We start from the raw sequence: 20,433 nt of genomic DNA, 5'->3' as shown, positions 1-20,433 counted from the left end.
TCTAAATGATCCTGTACACCACCTCACTCTTAGCTGTTTGACATTCAGATCTGGCAATACTTTGGCAATTTGTTGACTGCAGGATGTTCATGCAAGCAACCAAAATGGTTGACAGCAATCAAGGCAATCATTTAAAGCATGGGTGTCCGACTCTTGAAAGCTACTGTCCTGCAGCTTTTAGATCCATCCCTACTCCAACACAGCTGAATCAGTTGATTGGATTACCTCTTCATGCATGCCATCAAGTTTGGCAAAGGTCTGATAACAAGTCATTCAGGTGTGTCGGAACAAAAGCTGCAGGACAGTAGCTTTCGAGGACTTGAGTTGGACACTTCCAAACTATTTTGTTATCACGTAAAAAAATAAAAAAATAAAAATAAATAATACCATGAAAAGACTAAGCTAATACTGTTTCTCACCCCTTTCCAGCTTTTCCACCATGACCAAAAACCAGAGAGTTTACTCTACAACACAAAACACATTCGTTTTTACAAATACTATATATACAGTAGTTAGAGTGGAGGGTTGATCTTATTTAGTGAGTGTTCCATTATGAATAAATCCCATGAAAAGTTCAAAACACAAGAGTCGGCGTGTGTCTCGATATCTTTAACTTTCATCAAGTGCTCCATCTAAATGATCGCACTGGTTGATTGTTCCTACCTTCAGATACAAGCCGCATAAGCCCTCCTGAAATATAAAGAGAGTGAGTCTACTTTTGAACATCAAAACAAGCTTGTCAATCAGAAGGTTAGTTTGAAGGTAAAAAGTTATTTTGGGTTTAAAATGCACCTTCTTACAATGTAAAACATTACAGAGCTTCATTTTTTTTATTTCAAGAATGTCGAAGTCCACCACATGTAACAGGTGTCTGCACCAGATTTTATTATATAAGTACATGCCTTTACTATATGCAACCTATCTGGGGGAGGCCACTTTCATACCTTCCTCATTTAGTCAGTGGTTGGAGTTCCTAATGAAGAGCAAGAATAATAGATGCTCATTTTTTTGGTGATGGTGGTGGTTGGTGGGGTGGATTCATCTACATTTGACACTTTAGGAAAGTTGTAAGCTGGATTGATGGCTAGCTGGTTCATTTGATTGTTGATTATGGAGATTTTCTATCAAAAAGAACCATATTTTTTAAATTTAAAACCAATAAACACTGTAAAAAAATTTTAAAGTGTCAGCTACCAGGAACTAATAATTCCTTTGAATACTCCTAGGGTTTCTTCCACAGTAATGTTTTGTACAGCAGGTGGTGACCTCCAGATGGTGACACTTCACACATTACCTTCAACTACTGCTAACATGGTTGCTAGCTGGTTTGTACATGCTTTTAGATCATACAGCAAGACACCAGAAGATCGCTATTGGTGAATAAGGATTAGCCTTTATTGGTGTTTGGAGGGGAAAAAAGACCACATATGCCATCATCCCTGTGGACAGCACACAATACTGGTGAGGAGCCGGGGTAGTGTCGAGCTCATGGGACTTGCAGTTTATAACAGTCAGTCACAACAAGAGGAAGTTAGCTGAGAATCCACAAAGTTGAAGAAGAAATAACAAGGCTGTGTACATTATTGTTATCATCATCGTTATTGTTGTCATTATTACCCGCAATGCCGTTTTATCGCACAGCAGCAGACTGTCACTGCTGCCACATGAAGAGCAGGCCTCAAACACCCGCCAGAAAAAGTTGTACCACGCAAAACAACACAGTTACATAGAAAAATAGCACTGTCAAAAAGTTTCAGAAAGGTCTGTGAAGAAATCCCCAAATCCAAGATATCAAAAGAAAAAAAGATGACTTCCTTCTTCCAACAACTGATGGAAGTGTAAGAAGCTCTGAGTTTCTTCCAGGGATCTAAATACAAAAGTTTGTGTCTCAGGTTTAAACATGTTCCCCCCGAAAAAGGAGACAAGGGAAAGGAAAACATACAGTACATACTGTATATCAAAGCTAGACCTACAACTCCCATTATGCACCTGTGGCTCGATTAAGTCTCTGTGGATGAGGCCAGCAGCAAACAGGCTCATGGGAAATGTGAAAGTTGGCCTTGGGAATGAAAATATAGTTATATCAGACTAAAATCACCTGAAGAAAACAAGCTGTTGCATAAAACAACAAAAGAAATATCAAGAACAATCATAATACTTGCAAGTGTGACTGTATAGCAGGTAACAAGAGCTAAGGTTTAAGTGCTCTCTGCAAATTAAAACAGTTCTATATAACAGTCAGCTAAGCCCCTCCCCCATTCAGTGACTGTCCAATCACAGCCTAGCACCTGTAGCGCATTCAGCCTGTCAAATTTTTGAGTTCTTAATATAATGAAACAAACATTTGAAGAGTTTTTAAGCGTCTTTAAGGAATTAAATATGGAGGAAATTAGCAGATGCTATGGGGTTTTTTAAGAGAAAAAAAGCACACACTAAAATAGTCCAGACTGGCTGGGCTATATGAATTTCAAGGGGTGTGTGCTCATATTTGGGCTAAACAGGAGGGAGGAACTAGGAACTAGAGTTCAACACATCCACGGTTTGTTGCATTATCTGGCTCAGCAAAACCTAAAGCTTCACGCGGAGATAACAGCCATCACAATAAGGTTATCGACTTCCTGCTCCAGGCTCAAAATGGGCATTTTGTAGGTCACATGATTTTTCTTCTGCACAAAATGATCCCTTATGAGTCCTGTCTACTCTGATCAGATGTCATCAGATGATGAGAAAATGGTGATAAAATTCTATAGAAAATTTTAAACTATAACAGTAAAATATAAGTTTTTTACAAATAAGACGAGAATATACTCCTGCTAAAAATCCTTAATCTTGGCATTTAGCTCATAGATAAGGAAAACCATTTTAATTCAAGTTAATTATTTTAATGCTGAGTGTGCGTTCGGCGCTGTTGTCTATTTTTAAGTTGATGGCTGAAACTTTTAACTGGACACATTCCAGTATTACAACATTGATACCTTTCCTCCATCACTAAATAAATACAGGCACATACACCTGTGAAAATGCAATGTAGAGATTGCACTTCATTTTAGTGATGTACAACAGCTTGATAGCTTGCACATATAAAATGTATCTAGAGAAAGTATATTTTACTTAAAAGATGCTGCAAATGAAAGAATCTGTGAAAATGTAGAGTTTACAGTCGATTTTAACCGAAAACATATGACATGTTACCACAGCGATTCAGCCAGGTAAAAAGAGAGCCACTTTCAATACACAGAGTTTAACATGGACACAGCTCATTAAGCCATTAATCTTGCTTCATAGTACAGCCCTCTGGTTTCTGCACCCCAGGTCATCATCATCAGCACAATATGATATTTTGGCTCTCCTTTTGTATAGTAGGAGGCGAACATTAAATCAGCTAATGTCACAGGCCTGCACTCGGGTAAATTTGTATTGTTTTTAGTTTCAGTTAGTTTTGCCTATTTTATAGTTAAAACTGTCAGACTGGGAATTTAGGTTTTCTTACCCCTGAAAAAGAAGTTTCCAGAAGTACCAGTTTCATTTCAGCTTTGTTTTACTGTTAACAAGCTGTTAGCTAGGCTGATGTTAGCTACAGCCAATAAATCTCCCAGAATTTAAGTTTTTCTGCTTTAATTTTACAGGGAGGAAACATGGCATTCAAAAATGTATTAAATTTAATCAAATGGCATTCGACACACAGTTTCAGAACTTTGCTGTGTGCATAGGCAGTATAAAAGATGGACTTAGCTTCCACGTTGGAAAAAGTAAGCTAATGCAGAATTATCCAAAATCCTGCATTCTACCTAAAGGCCACTAGATGGCAATAGCTTTAGTCCTATTAAAGTCTACATGAAAACATCTCTCTGAAGTTTACCACTCTCCTGATGAGATTACAGGCTCAACCATTCATTTTGACTTATAGCAAATAAAATATTTATTTAAATCTGTTAATTTTAATCACAATGTGTTTTTGAAATGACTACATGGGGCACACTCATTGGCTACTGGCTTGTGACTGACCGGCAATTTTAGACTGAGATCAGCATCTTCTCATCACACCTGGTTACAAAACACCAAGATGGTGATAGCGAAAACACTCATCAGGAGGCTTCACACACCAGTATATATTGGTAATATCTGAGTAGCTACGTTACTCTTTTATACCGTCTATGACTGTGGAAGAAAAATAGTGTTTTAAACCCTATTTTGGGTCGTAGCCACCAACCTTTTGAAGCAGTTCTTTTTGGATTTGGCTGGAGTTTCTACCACTTACAGTTATGGACCTCTCATATTTAGTTAGAGGGTGGTGTCAAAATAACTGTCTGAAACCAGAAGGTTTTATGCAAAACCCCCTCGGGTAAATTTTACTGTACAATGCAAAGTGTGACAGGCATAGCAACAGCAACTGGGGGGGAGCGAGGCTTAGCCAACTACAGTTAGTCTGTGGAGTTTCTATCCCATGCTGGTGACTTAGTAACAAAAACGGGCTCAAACGGAATCATAACAATAAATTCATACAGCAAACGTAAAATACAACCAAAAATAAAATAAAATGAAATAAAACAAACCAATCCACAAATCCTGTGATCGGATCAAAGATTTTTTAGTGTTTCTTTTTTTAATATGCATATTTAATACCTCAGACAACACCTGAGAAAAAACTGACAAAATGATTCCAATGGGTTTTCTCTGAAATATATTCAATTATGTATATTACAACTATAATCACATAATTCAAGCATATATCATATACACATATATATCTAGTGAGAGAATAGTTTAATAGTCAATAGTACAGTTGTATGGTACAGTAGCAGTAGGGTGCATTTCTCTTTCTCATTGGGTAAAGTTTGAAGGAGAGGTATAGACAAGTATGTGTGTGAAAATCTAAATATATGATTCATCAATACAATATGCAACAAAAAGAGAGAAAAAATAAAGAATAAGGAATAAAGACAAAGAAAGGGTATAGGCAGTTCAGTACTGTGTTTGAGAAGGTGTGTGTGCATATGTGTGTGACTATAATTTGTGTGTGTATATATATATATATGTGTGTGTGTGTGTGTGTGTGTGTGTGTGTGTGTGTGTGTGTGCGTGTCAGGTCGAGGATCAGATTAGATCAGCACCATAAAAGTCCTTAACAACATCAACAACAACAACAATAAGGGTTAAAACCTTGGTGAGGACTGTGCGTGTGTGTGTGTGTGTGTGTGTGTGTGTGTCTGTGTGTGTGTGTGTGCATGCTGAAGGTTTCAGTCACTGTTCGATCTGGGCAGATCAACCTTAAACCAGTTAGTATTCAATTTTTGCACCTAGACATGATTGATGAGTAAAGAAACCGAAAGCAATCATGTTGCGCGATGGTTAAAAGTGTGTGTCAGTGTGTGTGCGTTTACATGTGAGCAAGACACATTCACCGAAATAAAACGCAAACCCGCCAGCGAAAATCTCTCCTTTTACTTATCCTCGCACATCTGCTCACATCCAGCTGTTCGGATGGCTAATTATTATTTCCTCCTTCAGCTTCAAAAAAAAAAAAAAAAAGCCCCTCGATTTATGTCAGAATCAGACACGGAATCAAATAGAAGATAAAAACTCAAGTGCTTGAACGAGCTCACAGAGAAAACAAACAAACACAAAGATTTTCTTTAAACTATACAATTTTTTGTTGTTTCGCCTTCTTCCTGCCTCCGCCCACCCTCCTCCTCCCCCCTTCAGCGCCGAAAACAGTCCAAAATACCTCGCCTTGTCTCACGCTGTGTGAAATACCTGATTCGACCGTGATACATTCTCTGTTACACCTGTTCCTCTGACTAACCAGCTCTGTAAATTTGAAAATAGATTATTTGTTGTTTAGCAATAAACAGCTGGGAGGAAAAGCGCTTTATGTGGCCCCGTGACTGTCCAGCTAACAGCCCCTCCCGCCCCATATATAAAATATACAAAAGATTATCTCCAAAATCCTCCTCCTAAATACCTCTGCTAATAGAAAAATATACAATAATCCTATGTCAAAATCTCTTTGCGTTATTGACGAAAGCCCTGCTCTTCTTCCTCCCCCCCCCCGTCCTCCTCTTTGCTGGACTAGTCTTGCTTTGCTGCCCAGTTCAAAAATATACATGTTTTCTTTTTTTCCTATTTATAGAAAACCAAAAATTACACATCTGACCTCTTCTGGCTTGTGTCCATGCCTTGAGCTTAAAAAGTGAGATTTCACTGGCATATTGTGAATTCAACACCCTGTTTGAACTGGCCAGAGCGGCGGATGGAAACGCACTACCTGCAAAAACGCCATGCGGCACCGGGCGTAAGCACAGCACCAAGGGTAAAGCTGCCGAGGTGTCACGAGGTGGTGATACAGTACGGTGTGTGGATTCAGCAAAGCAGCATCTACAAACAGAGTCAAACTCGGAAAATAAACTGTGGCGCCGCTGTGCTTTCCTGTCATGACATCCTGAAGCACAGCACGCGCGCTAAAAGACGCTTGTGGCGTTTGCGCCCGGTGTCGCACGGTGCTTACTGCAGATCTACGTCAGCCTCCCCCCACCCCCGACTCGCCACTTCAACTAAAGTGCTGCTGTTGCTGGGTTGCCTTGTAGCCTTGTCTCATCTCCGATTCCCCTCCCGTCCTTTCCGCCTCCGTCCGTCTCCTCACAAGTCTCCGTGCCGGCTCTCGTACTTGTTGATGATGTTCCTGCAGCGGCCCAGCTCTTTCCTCATGTCGGCCACCTCCTGGCGAAGGGCGGCGTTCTCTCGCTCCAGGAAGGCCGCGCGCACTGAGATCTGGTTCTCCTTCAGTCGCCGGGCGTCCCGCGAGCGCTTCGCCGCCTCGTTGTTTTTCACTCGCCGGCTCCAGTACTTCTCATCCTGTCGTCGTCGGCGGTGTGGTATGTTGGGGTGTGTGGGGAGGAAGGTGGAGGGAGGAGAGAAGAAGAAAAAAACAAACAAAAGAAGAGGAGAGAGTAGAATGAGAAGGTTCAGTCATTTGATGAGAGACAGGGTGACAAAAATGGGAGAAAGGAAGGAAGAAAGGTGGCAACAGCTGAATAGTCACAGGTACAGAATAACAAAACTATAACTGCCATTTTTATACCGTCACGATGACGACACTCATTTATGAGCAGCACGACTGTGGTTGGCTTCAAAAGCATAAAACATCCCAAACACAGGTGTGACGTATACCACATAAAAAGTGCTATACTTCTTATTCTAAAGCTTGTAGCTGCACTATTAAAATGTTTCACGGGTTAGCATTTACTGCTTCTTAGCAGTAAATGTTTGCTATGGCAGCTTAGAGAAGATGAACATTCATTAAACAGATTTACAGAGTGAGGAAAGTAGTTTAGGATAGCTGTGGTTTAATATATGAAATAGTCCTTTAAACTGCAGTTAGAATTACCAACAGCTTTTCTGTGCTTTTTATTGCCTGCAGGTCACGGTGTAAAATAAGCTACTCTGCTTTAACTCTTAATTTCTTATATTAAAACACCTTTTCATATCTGTTGCTTGATATAGTAACTTTTAGAAAAAGCACACACGCATGGACGCACAGACATCAAGGCCTTCTAGCAATCTACTGATCTGCAAACACAAAAGACCAATAATATTCATCTTGCAATGACTACAAAAGGAATCAGTTTGACGGAAAACACCAGTAAGTGTTTGTGAAAACATTATCAATAACTTTTTATGAGGCATCTCATTCCTAATGCAGCTCTCTTCTGACCTGCTGAGCGCCTCAGCCGAATGAATAAATACGCCGCGGACATGACCTCCGGCCCCACAAAAGCCTGCAACGTTACTTTGGGGATTTTTTGCCAGGAAAGGAATTTGCTGGCCAATGAAAGTCTCGCAAGAAGAAGACTGGAAGCAGCCCTGATGTTGTGTTAAACTCTGGGACCTATAGAGCAAAATAGGAGGTCAATCTGAGAGTACAACCTTGTAGAGATATCTATCTGAAAGATTTATGCCGGGAAGCAAGCCCACATGGTTCACTGCCTTCATGGAGAGCTTTAATAAGGATCTTTAACATCTGGTTAAAGTTAGCATCATTTCACAATTAAACACAGCTATTATTGTATCCCTCTGCAACATTTTTAAAGAGATCTTGGGAATATCGGTGCTTTCTGATTTGTGTAAATATAAACACTAATTAGATCCTGGATTATTTCATAACTTTTAATCCAAGCCAGACTTTCCTGCTCATGAGAGCAGATTAATCTTAACCGTAGAGCAGAATACTAAAGCTCATATATGAGAAGCGTCTGCGCAGTTCTCAACTTCATCTTTAACTTTGGCCAGAGATCATTTTTCCAACCTTCCTATATATGATTTATAAAACCGGCAACGGCTGAACAGAGCAAGGTGAGCGCCTCCATCTCTCCATAAATTATAAACGCCTCGGGAGCTGCAGCTGCTCCGCACTGAACTATGAAAGCACGAGCCATTGATCAGAGACTTTCCTAGTGTGCAATGAGCTGAGTACAAAATATTTCAGGATTCCCGTCAGGAGGCATCAATACCAGTGGGCGTCACGCTCCCTCCGTTTTTTTTCTTCGCTCCGCACAGGAGCTGTCAGAGCCGTGGCCTTTCTTATGATGAAGTTTAGAGTTTAAAATGAAACAATGTGGCTGTGGCTTCTATTTAAGACAGATACTGAAGGGAAATGTGACCTTCTGCTGCGCTGTATGTGAATCTTTATGGATGTTTTGTCTTTAGGTACCTTTACAACACCTGAGATTTACTAGTGGGGCTTATTTTTTATTTCTATTCTAAGTATTTAATTTGATTTTACTCATTTCATCTTATAAAATAATTTGTCCCAAACTCTATTTTTTAATACAATTGAAATAGTGTGCTTGTGCTGCAAAAATAATTTTGAAATTGCAAGTAGATTTTAAAAAAGTCGATTCTACAACTAAATTTAAAACGGGAAACTGGTCCATTATGGACCATTTTAATTTTACTAGCCATACAATGAGAAACACAGCAAGCAGCTGAGCGTTTTCTTTCCCCAAACAGCTTTAAAAATCCTTTTCCTGCAGTGAATTTGGACATAAAGGACAGAAAAGGATTGTGGGAGATGTAGTACCTTCTGCTCGTCAGGAACCAGCATCTTGCGGGCCTTCTTGATCATCGGCTGAGGTTTCAGCTCGTCCTCAGTGAAGCGGTGCCGCCGTGGGTCAAACGCCTCCTGGCCTGGCACGCTGGACAGCGCTAGGTCCGCCGGGTCAGGGTCAAAGTTCACCATGATGTCGCTGCTGCCGTTGGTGCCGGCTGGAGGTCCAGGGGGCCCCGGAGGACAGGTAGAGGGGGGTGATGGGTCCTGAGGCACTGCCTGACCACCTGGAAGAGAAAGAAAATGTTGGTTATCTCAGATCAAATGATTAGCTTGTCAGCTAAGATACCCATCTATAATCAATCTTCCAGTTATCAGCTGAAGCCCGTCACAGTTTCTAGAGGATGAGAAGTGGAGTACTGGGACAGATTACCAGTCTAACAAAGCTAGTGAAGCAAGCTTCCAGTTGAAGTAACATGTTATACGTAATATACATGAATCCACAGGGTTCCTTCCTTAATAAATCAAGTTTCAGTAATGTCAGCTATATTCTGGCATCCCTTAAAAATGGTCTTAATCTTCATACTGAAAATAAAAAGCTCATGAGATTTAAAGTACAACATTTGCCACCAGACTCTTTCTCACGTGTAAATTTGCTCGTACCACCTGAAAAACTGACATGAAAATCACTTTTTTGTGTGTAACATATAAAACAGAGGGTCGCACGCTGAGATTAAGATGAGTCACTACAGGATCATTAAACAGCTACTGACAGCGGACTGTGACATTAGCCTGCAGGCTGTTCTCGCCACGTTAAAGTGTGGACAGGACACAGATACACAAACATGACATGAGCACTGATGATGTTTTCATGGTGATTAAATTAACAAAGTGTTTATCACACTGTAAACATCCAGATGAAGCAGATTATTGGAGTTCTTCAGAGATGCTTTTTCTCTGAACTTCTTTTTTTGTGTCTCAGATATTTATATTAGATCTTATTACATAACTAAAAATCTGCTGCCTCTTAATTCGTTATTGCTTATTAAATTCCCTGTCAGTGCAACATTTTTATGACGCCATTCGTTAATTGTTCATGTGTTACTTTTGCCAGTTTTATTACATTGTTTATGTTGGCAATATGTGACACTTGTTGTGCGAATAAACTCAAAAAGAGACTAGAAGGGAGCAGAGCGAAAGAATACGAGCGCTTGTCTTTCCAGTGAACAATAATCTGCACTACAGTCCAAAATCAGCAGCTTAATTACTCGTTTAGCTGTCCAATCATCAGCATCTAGTTTTATCTGCAGATTAGAGCCCATCTGCCCTCACCGAGGACGGTCACACGCCACAGAGACGCGAACTGAAGAGCACGACATGAAACAATTCCCACCAATCAGGACACTGGAAAAACACTGTTAAATTTTATTATATTTAAGGGAGTAACAGTGTAATTACATTTAGATTCATTTGCACACTTACATTTGTTCTCGATGGTCACAGTGAAATTTATTAGTTTTAGCTGATGTACAAACATGACTACACTCTAAGGCCTGAATACAGCCTGACATGTCTGCCCTATGAAGCACCCGGAGACAGACATTTCAACTTTAAACCGTTTTTAACCAGCATTTTTTATTGTTTTATATTTATTTACTGACATTTTGGATTTTATTTTATTTTATGTTTTTATTATCCTTATACAGTTATTTTATTTATTGATGTGTTTTTAGTTTATTATTTCCAGTACGCTCTGATTGTTCTCAGTTTATTTCACTCACTTCTTTTCTACTTGTAGAGCTGATATTTCACTGTCATTTCTTTGATGTTATGTCCTTTGAATTTATTTTAAAGAGCTTATTATTGTATATTTTTGGTTTTGTTTTAATATCGTTTGTTTTGTCTTATATTCAGCTTTTTATCCATCTGAACTGCACTGACTTCTGCAAAGTTTGACTTATAGTGTAGATCTAACTTTCTGAACTCAGAATATTTTAATAATTTATTGTTTTTATGGGATGAAAAATAAACAGCCCCCGGGGATGGACATGGATAAGAATTTATTGACACCAACGCCGCTATCAGCTCTGCCTGTGGGTGATTTCTGACCACTCTGCATGCAAAAAGGTAACAGCCTCTCCATGTCTAAACAGAGTATGATCTTCATTTTAATAACTAAACAAGAAACAGATGCATCTAAAAATACTCATTTTTACAATATGTCAGTGACGTATTATTTCATCATGATCCATCACAGTTCACAGGTTATTGTAATGAGCCAGTACGAGGAGGGGGGGGGGGATCTTTTCTTGCCTTCTTGGCTGTTTTGCACAAACTAATGAAAGTTCAAATCCAGTGACAATGACAAATGTGACCTTGAGCACAATTTGGAGATTTTTGATCATTTGAGAAGCCAAGCAGGTTTACACTAACAGTCACAACAAAGTCAAATGTATCTCGCTTCACTAAAATTGGACCAATACCCTGAGAGGAGTAGCGACTCTTTCACTGGACGGACAGATGCATCGGTCCTTCGGCTAGATGAGCTAAAACTGAATCAGCGTCACTGAATTAGTATCTAAATCTGAAGGTGAGACAGAAGCTTTAGAGAGCTCTGCCTACAAGCAAATAAAATCAATATAAAATTTAATTTTAAATTCAATTATTGAGGTTTTGATGTCCAGTGTTGTGCTAAGCATGATAGGACCTCTGGTAGGACTGAATATACAAAGACATGCACTTTTTTAGGCAATAAAAACTCTTTTTTAGGCGATGAAAATATCTAATTCAAGTATGTTCAAGATCATAAAAAAAAGGTTTTGGGAAAAAGCAGCAAAGCACGAGGAGACGTTTTTGTCTCAGTGTTTAAATCCCACTCAGGTCAAACCCCTCCAGCTTTAGTGTTTGCTGTTGGACTCCTCTAGAGGCCGCTGGCTGCAGAGTCACATGTGCTGCACACTCTGCCTCTCATCCTTTAGCCACAGAGCAGCAGAGAGCCAGGAATGATTCCCACTGAGATAAGCATACAGAGGATTATCCCATACACAGTGGACAATATATTCAAATGCTTTTTCCCATTAAACCTGAACATATCACCGTTTCTTCTACACCTTTAACAACGCGCTTAATTCTTCACATTCGACTTCAAATTTCGACGACAAGAAGCATCTTGTCTCTCCGTAGTGATGCCAAGTCACCACCAAGTGTCACCATCGAGCCAGGAACGTGTCATACTCGATTTACGACAAGCAGGAGAGAGGAGCTATTTTCTTTAACCCTTTGCAGTGTCTGATATTTAAAAGAAAATCCTAGTGCTGGCTAAAGATTTAGAATGATTATGCCTGAGCCACACATTTAGACAAATGTGGTTAGAAAGGAAAGAAAAAAACTATTTAAAGAGAGCAGATGATTCAGAGATGGTGCTGCAGTGGACTTTTTTCCCCCTGTGTTGACTCCAGCTGGCTTTACTCAAACGCCACTTTTACATGAGCTACCAAAGCACTAAAAGGGGGTTCAAATTAATTACGAAGGAACACAATTATTTAAATGTTGGGAAGTGGAAGCGTGGAAGAGTGGGGGAGGGGGCAAAATCTGTGGAAGCAATTCCTGGATGCGGATATTAAACTGTGTGGCAGTGAAGCTTTTTCCCTGCAGCTATATTTCTGAATGTAACACTATAATAGAAGAGCGGCTCTATTTTCAGCCGGCTGCTTCATTTCTTTCCCGTTTCTGATTGAAAAAACATATTTTTTTACCCCCCTGCAAATGTTTCTTCCTTGGAATAGAGGCATAAAAATGCTAGTTGAGCAATCATCCGCCACTACTCAGACCTCCACTGTGGCGACATTTGTAAGACGCTTTTTTGGAGCTCCAGGCTCCGCGCCACAGATTATAAATAACTTCAAAGCTGGTGACCAAAATCAACCAAAACAACCGTGGAAAGATTTCAGACACTTGAGCAAATGAAGCAGAGAAGAGATAGGAGGCAGGAAGAGTGAGGAGAGATTGTGAAGATTTAGCATTAATAGAATGACATAATTTTGTCATATGACAGAAAACCTCTAAAAGCTCTCAGCTGTCGCAGCCTTTGTGCTTCTGAAGCATTTCTTTCTTTTTTTTTGAAACGTGGGAAAGACATGTCGGTCAGAGCGGCAGGACTGACACTGATTTTCTACTCAAACTGCTGCTGTGAGCAGTCACTCATGTTTTCATGCATGTCAGCCACAATACCACAACCAAATCCTCCACGGGCTCTGGGAAGTCAGGCTTTATGACAGGCAGGAGGCGGGACATGTGAGGTAAGCGAAGGGTCAAATCGCCACACCGTGTTCTCCCAATAAAATCCAGCTGAAAACACTTGACTACACGCTGAGCGTGGCGAGTGGGAGGCTGTGGGTATGTAAACTTTCTGAATGGTGGCTTTTTTCAGGTTTCAACTTGCGCTGAACTCGGAGATTAAAAAAAAGTCTTACGACTGTTTACATCCAATCATGACTCCACGCTGATGTCGATCTGACATTCGCCTCCACTTTTACACAACTTGTTGCCAAAACATCCCACAGTTGTTGTTTGTTTTGTTCTTTTTTTTCTTTGTTTTATCTGAAATGAGAGGCTGGATTTACATAACCGTCCGGTGTGACACGCATGCATCACTATGCTCTGCCCTCTGCAGCTGTTATTCTTCAGAGCTGCTATTCTTTGCTCCGAGCCTGAGTGGAAAAGATGACTTTTTTGTGTATTTGGTTATTTTGGTTTTCCAGTGCCCAATAGCAATCAAACCAAGGTTTGTATACAAAAGTCACATGGGCCCACAGACCCAGTGGTTTGTTTACTGGATTGAGGGTAGGCGACATGTCATCCTGCAGAGTTTGACACTTTGGCAAAGGAGACAAAATGCGACTTGAGCTCCAAACTTTGAATTCCACCCATATCTGTGCCGTTATCTAATGACACCACTGCCATCTCCTAAATACATTAATTACAGAACTGACCTGCATATGCTGCAAATAAATCCCTGCAAACATTCATGATCTTAGTGTAGAATCTGAAGGCATAAAAAACGGATAAAACCACAAAAAATCCAGATGGAAACTTACAGTTATAAAACTGTTTCACATTGTTGAAACATCTGAAGTTGTCAAAGTGAGGGTCAGAAAGTAGACAAAGAAAGTAAATAAAGCATGGAATAAGCAAACAGAATCTTATAAAAGATACAGCTTTGAATCCATATAAGTAATTATTAATGTATCTGTTGACAGTAATACCTCTGTGGAGGCTGATGTATAAACAGATAATCAATAGCAGCGTAGTAAAACACAGCTATAATAACACAATATTTGTTTTTAGTGAAATGGGACACGTGCTCACAAATTCTGTGCACAAAGTGTGTGACTGTGTAAACGTTCTCTTAAAGTGTTTCGCGAAAAAGAAATTTAATGCAAAAGATCCCAGTCTTCCTCCTACTGTGGCCTTCGCTGGAAATCAAAAGCATGGCTTCTTCCTTTGTGATTTGTTAATCAAACTTGAATCATAGGCACCATCAGTAAACATATTCAAATTGGATTTCTCATTTGAGGCGTTTCTGTCTCTATTTGGAATCCGTAGATTTAAAAATGATCCAATGAGTCATCGTTCATATCTGTCCGAAACCAGTGAGCCCAACACAAAACTGATGACAGGTAAAGTGAATAGGACTGATCATATAAAATGCAATGTTAATCCTGGTTCCTTTGACTTGTACCATCCACAGTGGATCATTCCACACTCAAACTCACCAAAACTGCTCAGGAACAGCTGGATGAACAAAACAAAGAGCCCAAAGTGTCACCAATCCTCCAAACTAACCAGATCCCTCTGCAACTGAACACCGTAGGAAGAGCGAGAAAAGGTCTGGTCCACAGAGGCTCCTCACCCAAAGGACCCAAAGGATACACTACCTATATCTGATGCCAGACTCCAAAAGTAGCCACACCTGGGCCTCAACAGGTCAACAAACACCTACAAAAGGAGTGTGGTTTTAACATGGTGATTTGCTCTGCATAGACCTTACTGTTCATTATTTTGACAAGGCACATTCTTTATGTCTGTTTTTAAGCTCATATCCATCCAACTGTTTTCTCCAAATATCCAATTTAGGATTGGAGTCAAACCCAGGACCTTCTTGCTGTGAGGGTCACCTCATATTTCTTACTTGCAGTTTGGCCACAGGAAATGGCATTAAAAAAATGATAATTATTTTTCTATCTGTCATTATTTGATTTTTTCCAAAATAACAGCAACAACTAAAAAAATGCCCAATAAAATATTAAAATACAGAAAAGATTTAAATTACAGGGAAAACATCCCTTCGCTATAAACTGTACGGTTCTTCATGCACAGTTGCAAACCCTCATCATTTCTAAATGCAATGCACCATACTGTATATTCCAATCTCTTCTATCCTCTGATCCATCTGTTTGCCCAGGAAGCAGTGAGACCATCAAATAAACTGCTGTTGGCTTGATCTGTGTCTCTGGCAGCTGGACGGAGCTGATCCTGGATAAGTCTGCCCAAAGCCCCGTCCTAATAACAACCATTTTGGGCAAAAAGTTGAAACTGCTCCAAGAACACGACTCCCGCTGCTGCTGGGTAAACACTTGCCAAGCGAGGATTCGTCTGGCTTCATTTCCTGTCTGAGAGCGGGAGCCATTTGGAGGAAGCAGCCACTGACTCGCGGATTCCCTCTCTGCTTTCATTAATTTAGCTGAGATTATGCGTTTTCCTCTCTCCGCATGTCACTGCCTGTCAATCTGTCATCCTCCAGCTCCGGGCTATAGGAGTTCAACTGAAGTGGTTTCGGATTGAAGCAAGTTGTACCCAAAAGATTTGCTAAAACTCCACAAATATCACATTTAAATCCGAAGTTTCTACCTGAGCACCAACAAGAAAGTTATTACATTAACTCCGACACAGTCAAGACTTTTCAAGGTCTCTGAAGGTCCCATTTCATGAAATTCAAGGTTTAAGATTAGCCCTTTCATTTCTTATTCATGTTGTCGTCAAATCAAGAAAAATGCCTCGTTTTAAAACAGCTTCTCCATCGTGTGAAATCTCCATCACAGGAATTGCCTCAGGACGTGAAGAGCTGATCCTCGGATGGAGCGTACCGAGGCATACTGATGAATCTGGGTGATGTATTTTAACTTTAAAAACATCAAAAACATTTTGGTCCTCTTCTAAGACAGCTAAGATGGGGGTTTTTTTATTTTCACAGTCAAACAGAATTTTCACAGCGGAACATGAATCAATGATCTAAAAAAATTGAGGAAAAGTGTTTTGGATTCTGTCCTTGAGCTGCTTGGATGTTCAGAAATCATACCGGGAGGAATCAGCTGTCGTGGGCAGAGACGCCCACAGCAGCAGAAAATAGACAGGTTGAGGTTTGAGAGTCAGGTGAGCAACGCTTCCTCTTGACTAATCTCTTGTTTGATCTAACTTTACTTTCACCGGGTCCACCTACACGTAAAGTGGAATGCAACAAACTAAGAGCTGCTCTGTGTGGAAGAGGCATTTTGGGAAATGTAGGAAAGCTAAACAGGTGGAACAAAATCTGTTAGTACGGCACAAAATCCTCCTCGTGCACGCTTCGTCAACAGCGGCGACGGCACCTTCTGCTCTCTGATGCAGAACTTTTTCCCTTTCAATCTTCTCCTGTTTCAGCAGCTTCTTGTGTAATAAAGGGAAACAAAGCAATTACCAGGAGAATAGTAATTATGCTAATTATACAAGGATGGAGGTAACAATTAACATCTATTGCAATCACTGTAATTGAGTCGATTTTTGTGTACGCTTTCATCGGTTTTTCATCCTCGGCGAGTTTTCATTACAGTGAAATACGGCACTGTAGTTAAACTGCAATTACAAGCTCTGCTAACTCTGACTCTCATGTGTCCTGTGCACAGATTTCGCTTTAGCTGTTACTCTGCTGTTACTTTTAGCTTTATATGACAAAGACACATTGCTAAAGATTTTTTGTTGTTGTTGTTATTGTTGGTTTTCCCAGCACCGAAGTGATCCTACATGGCATTTTATTGCTGCAACCCAGTCGCCCTCTCTTCCCTGTGTGTCTCAGTTTTCATGACTTGTTCTCAAACTGCACAATAGAACAGGCTAAATGCAAATGACTTCTGAAATGACGCAGGATATATTAGCTTAATTACCAACACAGTCATGGTGCTTACATACACACTCTATGCAATGCGGCAAATTCATGCCATGTGATGCAAATTCATGTTAATACGAGTCAAAATATTTCAACTTTAGTCAAAAATTTGCCTCATGCTGTGTCGCAAAACACATCAGCTGGGACTCTACTGATGCAACCGACAATGAGAAACAGAGGAGGAGCTCTCCAACACTATTCGAGGGCGGCCAGTGCTGCTAGTTAAACTCTGCCTATATACAGAGAGAGGAAAAACTGGAGAGGGCTCGGAGTGAAACTGTAGAACTTCTTGCTAAGTTCAGAGACTATGTTACTGTAACTTGACTCCAGCTATCGGTTGTACTCCTCTTCATCAGACTGGCTGTTAGGTGTAAAGCTTAATTTATACTTCTCTTTTCAATTTGATTCAATTAGATTTTTATAGCATCAACTCACAACAACAACGCAACAAGGCGCTTTATATTTCAAGGTAAAGACCGTAGAATATCACCAAAAAATCCCCAACAGTGAGAAAATCCCCTGAGAACGTGTGTGAACGCACTATCACACGGTACAGGCAAGTGAACACAACATCCAGACCTTGTGCAGGGAGATGAAAATAAAGCCACAGTTTCAAATGAATTCATAGCAATGACATTGAGCATTGGAACTATTTTCCCAACCCTTTAAACCTGATTTAAATTCCTCCTTAACAGCCACTTTTGACAGTTTCAGTCTCTTCTGTAGATTACCCCAGCAGCATATTTATGAGCCTTTTTCTCTTATTCTGTTCTGACTTTGGGGACAAATATTTGTAAAATATTGTGATGGCATAGGCCAGACTGGTTATATTTGTTACACATACACTGTATGTACACAGATAAGAGGGAACCAGCCTCAGCAGAGAATTATATATAGAAACCAACCAGTAGAAAAGTCTGCAAACATACAGAGATGGCCACTTAGCTGCAGCAAACAGAGAGGAGTGATGTACACGATTTCCACAGGCAGTAGTAAAACGCCGATACTTTCTCTCTTATTTGGTTTGTTGTTGTTGTTTTTTGGGAGTTTTTTCAGTGAAAGACTCATGTTCGCACGCACAGTTATGATAGTGTTTACTGGTTTTACTGTAACCTCTATTTGTTCGTTTTTGTTACTATATCAGATTAACCTTTCCTGTTATTGCACACCAGCTGTTTTTCACATCAGTTATGAAAAACAACTTAGAATAATTCAGAACAGATACACCAGTGAAAGAAATTTATCACAAACAACACTCTGTTAAGCCATTAAACTCCACATTGAGGGTGCAGGTCTCATTTAATGTTAGCGTTCGTCTTGTGATGCGTCCTTTTTTTGCTTGGTTTAACTTTATTGTTTGTACAGGAACAACGTGTTCTTCTGCTCCTTTCCTTTCACTCAGCAAGTTATGATAACAATCGAAGAGTCCAGCCAGTAAAAGGTGTAGTAGCAGATGTAAAAGCAGTAGTGGAAACAAACTATGAGATACAGCAAGTGTGTTCCTCCAGTCGGGAGCAGTAATGAGATAAAGGTGCAGAGCAGCGATTCATTTCCTGTTTGGTTTGCTTCTGTCACAGATGACACGGACATGAACTGTGAGCTCTGCCAGCAGCTGTTTTTAACTCACGAGCATTAGCTGGCAACGCAATACAGACGAGGAATGTGATATAGGAAGAGCGTTACATAAAGCGGGATCCCCTCCCTGCAATGTAAATGCTGGGGCGACTATTCACACTCCTCATTGCTGCTTCTGTCTGCTGCCAAGTTTAACTTTTGCCCGTCTGGGTTAAACACATCAGGGAATCTACACAACTATCTGCAAGGTTTATCTTTCACATAATTTACAGATATGGCTGCTTGACACACTCACACAGGGCTGCAGCTAACTTACTTTAATAATAGAACGTATTTGTCTGGTCAATAAATTTACAATAGTAAAAACGATGGCTACTAAAACACAAGTTTGATTATTAATCAGAGTAAAAGGAGAAATAAAACTTCACATTTATGTAAAAGCACAGACTGGATATAAAAGACGGACGTGGCCCCGGTGACAGCAACCCACTGATTAGTAAAGACCTGTTTTGAAGCCTCAGGTTGAGCAGTTTCATCCTCACTTAGACTAAGGTGATCACAGGGTAGCAGCTTGTTGATTACAAGACCTTTTCATTTAGCATAAAATGTCTATTTTATGCTAAATGAAACCATCATTCATAAAATAATCGTCCTATTGCATTAAATAAGAGCTAAACTAGCGACTGAGGCTAACAAAGCCATCCAGAGTTTTTTGTGGTCACACAGGAAGTGAGAAGTACTTCTACACAACATGAAGCCTTTTAGCAAAAATTGGAGTTGGCACCTGGTGGCCATTAGAAATAATGCAGGCTTAAGGCACTTCCCTTAGCTTCCGTTTACAGACCCAAAAGTTACCTCCATCTTTTAAAGAAGTCAATGCTTAAAATTGAATTAATTTATCCAAATTATAAATTTTGTGCTGCAGCCGGATATGAATTTAATTTAAATCAGTAAATTACTGCAATAATCAATAATCGGTTTTGATAGCTAAATAACGTTTCTCACTTTTTGTTGGTTCCACTTTCTAAAGAGTCAGAATTGAGTAGTTATCAAATTAAAATTCGGCAGGCTTTTTTGATGCACTCTTTTCAATTATAGTTTGGAATTTTTTAAATATTTTTTTTAAATTTGTAGTCTTATAATTTGCACTTTCATTTTCATGTTTTCATTGTATTTTTAAAAAAGATTGCAAAACTACAAATTAAATTCAATTAATTGCAGGTAAAAGAAATAAACAGACCTAGGCATTTTAACTTGGAGCGATTTTTGCGAGTGTCCCATGATTCAGATCTTATTTTTGTTTCCACTCACTGATTCTTGTGCATCTGGCTTTTGTCTCCATGTCTCGCTTCACTGTCAAGTTCTGAACTCACACCGACGCCCACATACACACCCAGACAGGCTCGGACTCGCCGCTGCACGCACAAACAAACAGAGCCGGCCACGTGCACGTTCACGAGGGCGAAGAAACGCAACACACACCTAAACACACATGCCAGAGACAATTGAGTCCAGGTGACACACCCCGGGAGTCTTGTTCCTATTGTCAACACACTGGCTGGGAGTTATGTCACAGCAGTTTGGATATAGCGGTGACCTCCTCTTCTGCTCTCTT

At 40.0% G+C, this 20,433-nt stretch overlaps 1 protein-coding gene across 1 annotated transcript in view; it reads right to left on the bottom strand.

Moving 5' to 3' along the window:
• Nucleotides 1–1,373: 1,373 nt before the first annotated feature.
• dbpa (D site albumin promoter binding protein a) overlaps nt 1,374–20,433 on the bottom strand; it is a 40,039-nt gene continuing 20,979 nt past the window's right edge. Inside the window, exons 4-5 of the mRNA XM_063465646.1 lie at nt 9,077–9,330; nt 1,374–6,852 (exon numbers count right to left, since the gene is read on the bottom strand). Coding sequence (XP_063321716.1) covers nt 6,637–6,852; nt 9,077–9,330 — 470 coding nt within the window. The 3' untranslated portion in view covers nt 1,374–6,636. The remainder of the gene's footprint in view (nt 6,853–9,076; nt 9,331–20,433) is intronic.

Source organism: Pelmatolapia mariae, linkage group LG22 (genome assembly GCF_036321145.2).
Source record: "Pelmatolapia mariae isolate MD_Pm_ZW linkage group LG22, Pm_UMD_F_2, whole genome shotgun sequence".
NCBI classification, from domain to species: Eukaryota; Metazoa; Chordata; class Actinopteri; order Cichliformes; family Cichlidae; genus Pelmatolapia; species Pelmatolapia mariae.
This window is presented reverse-complemented; position numbering and strand designations above follow the sequence as displayed.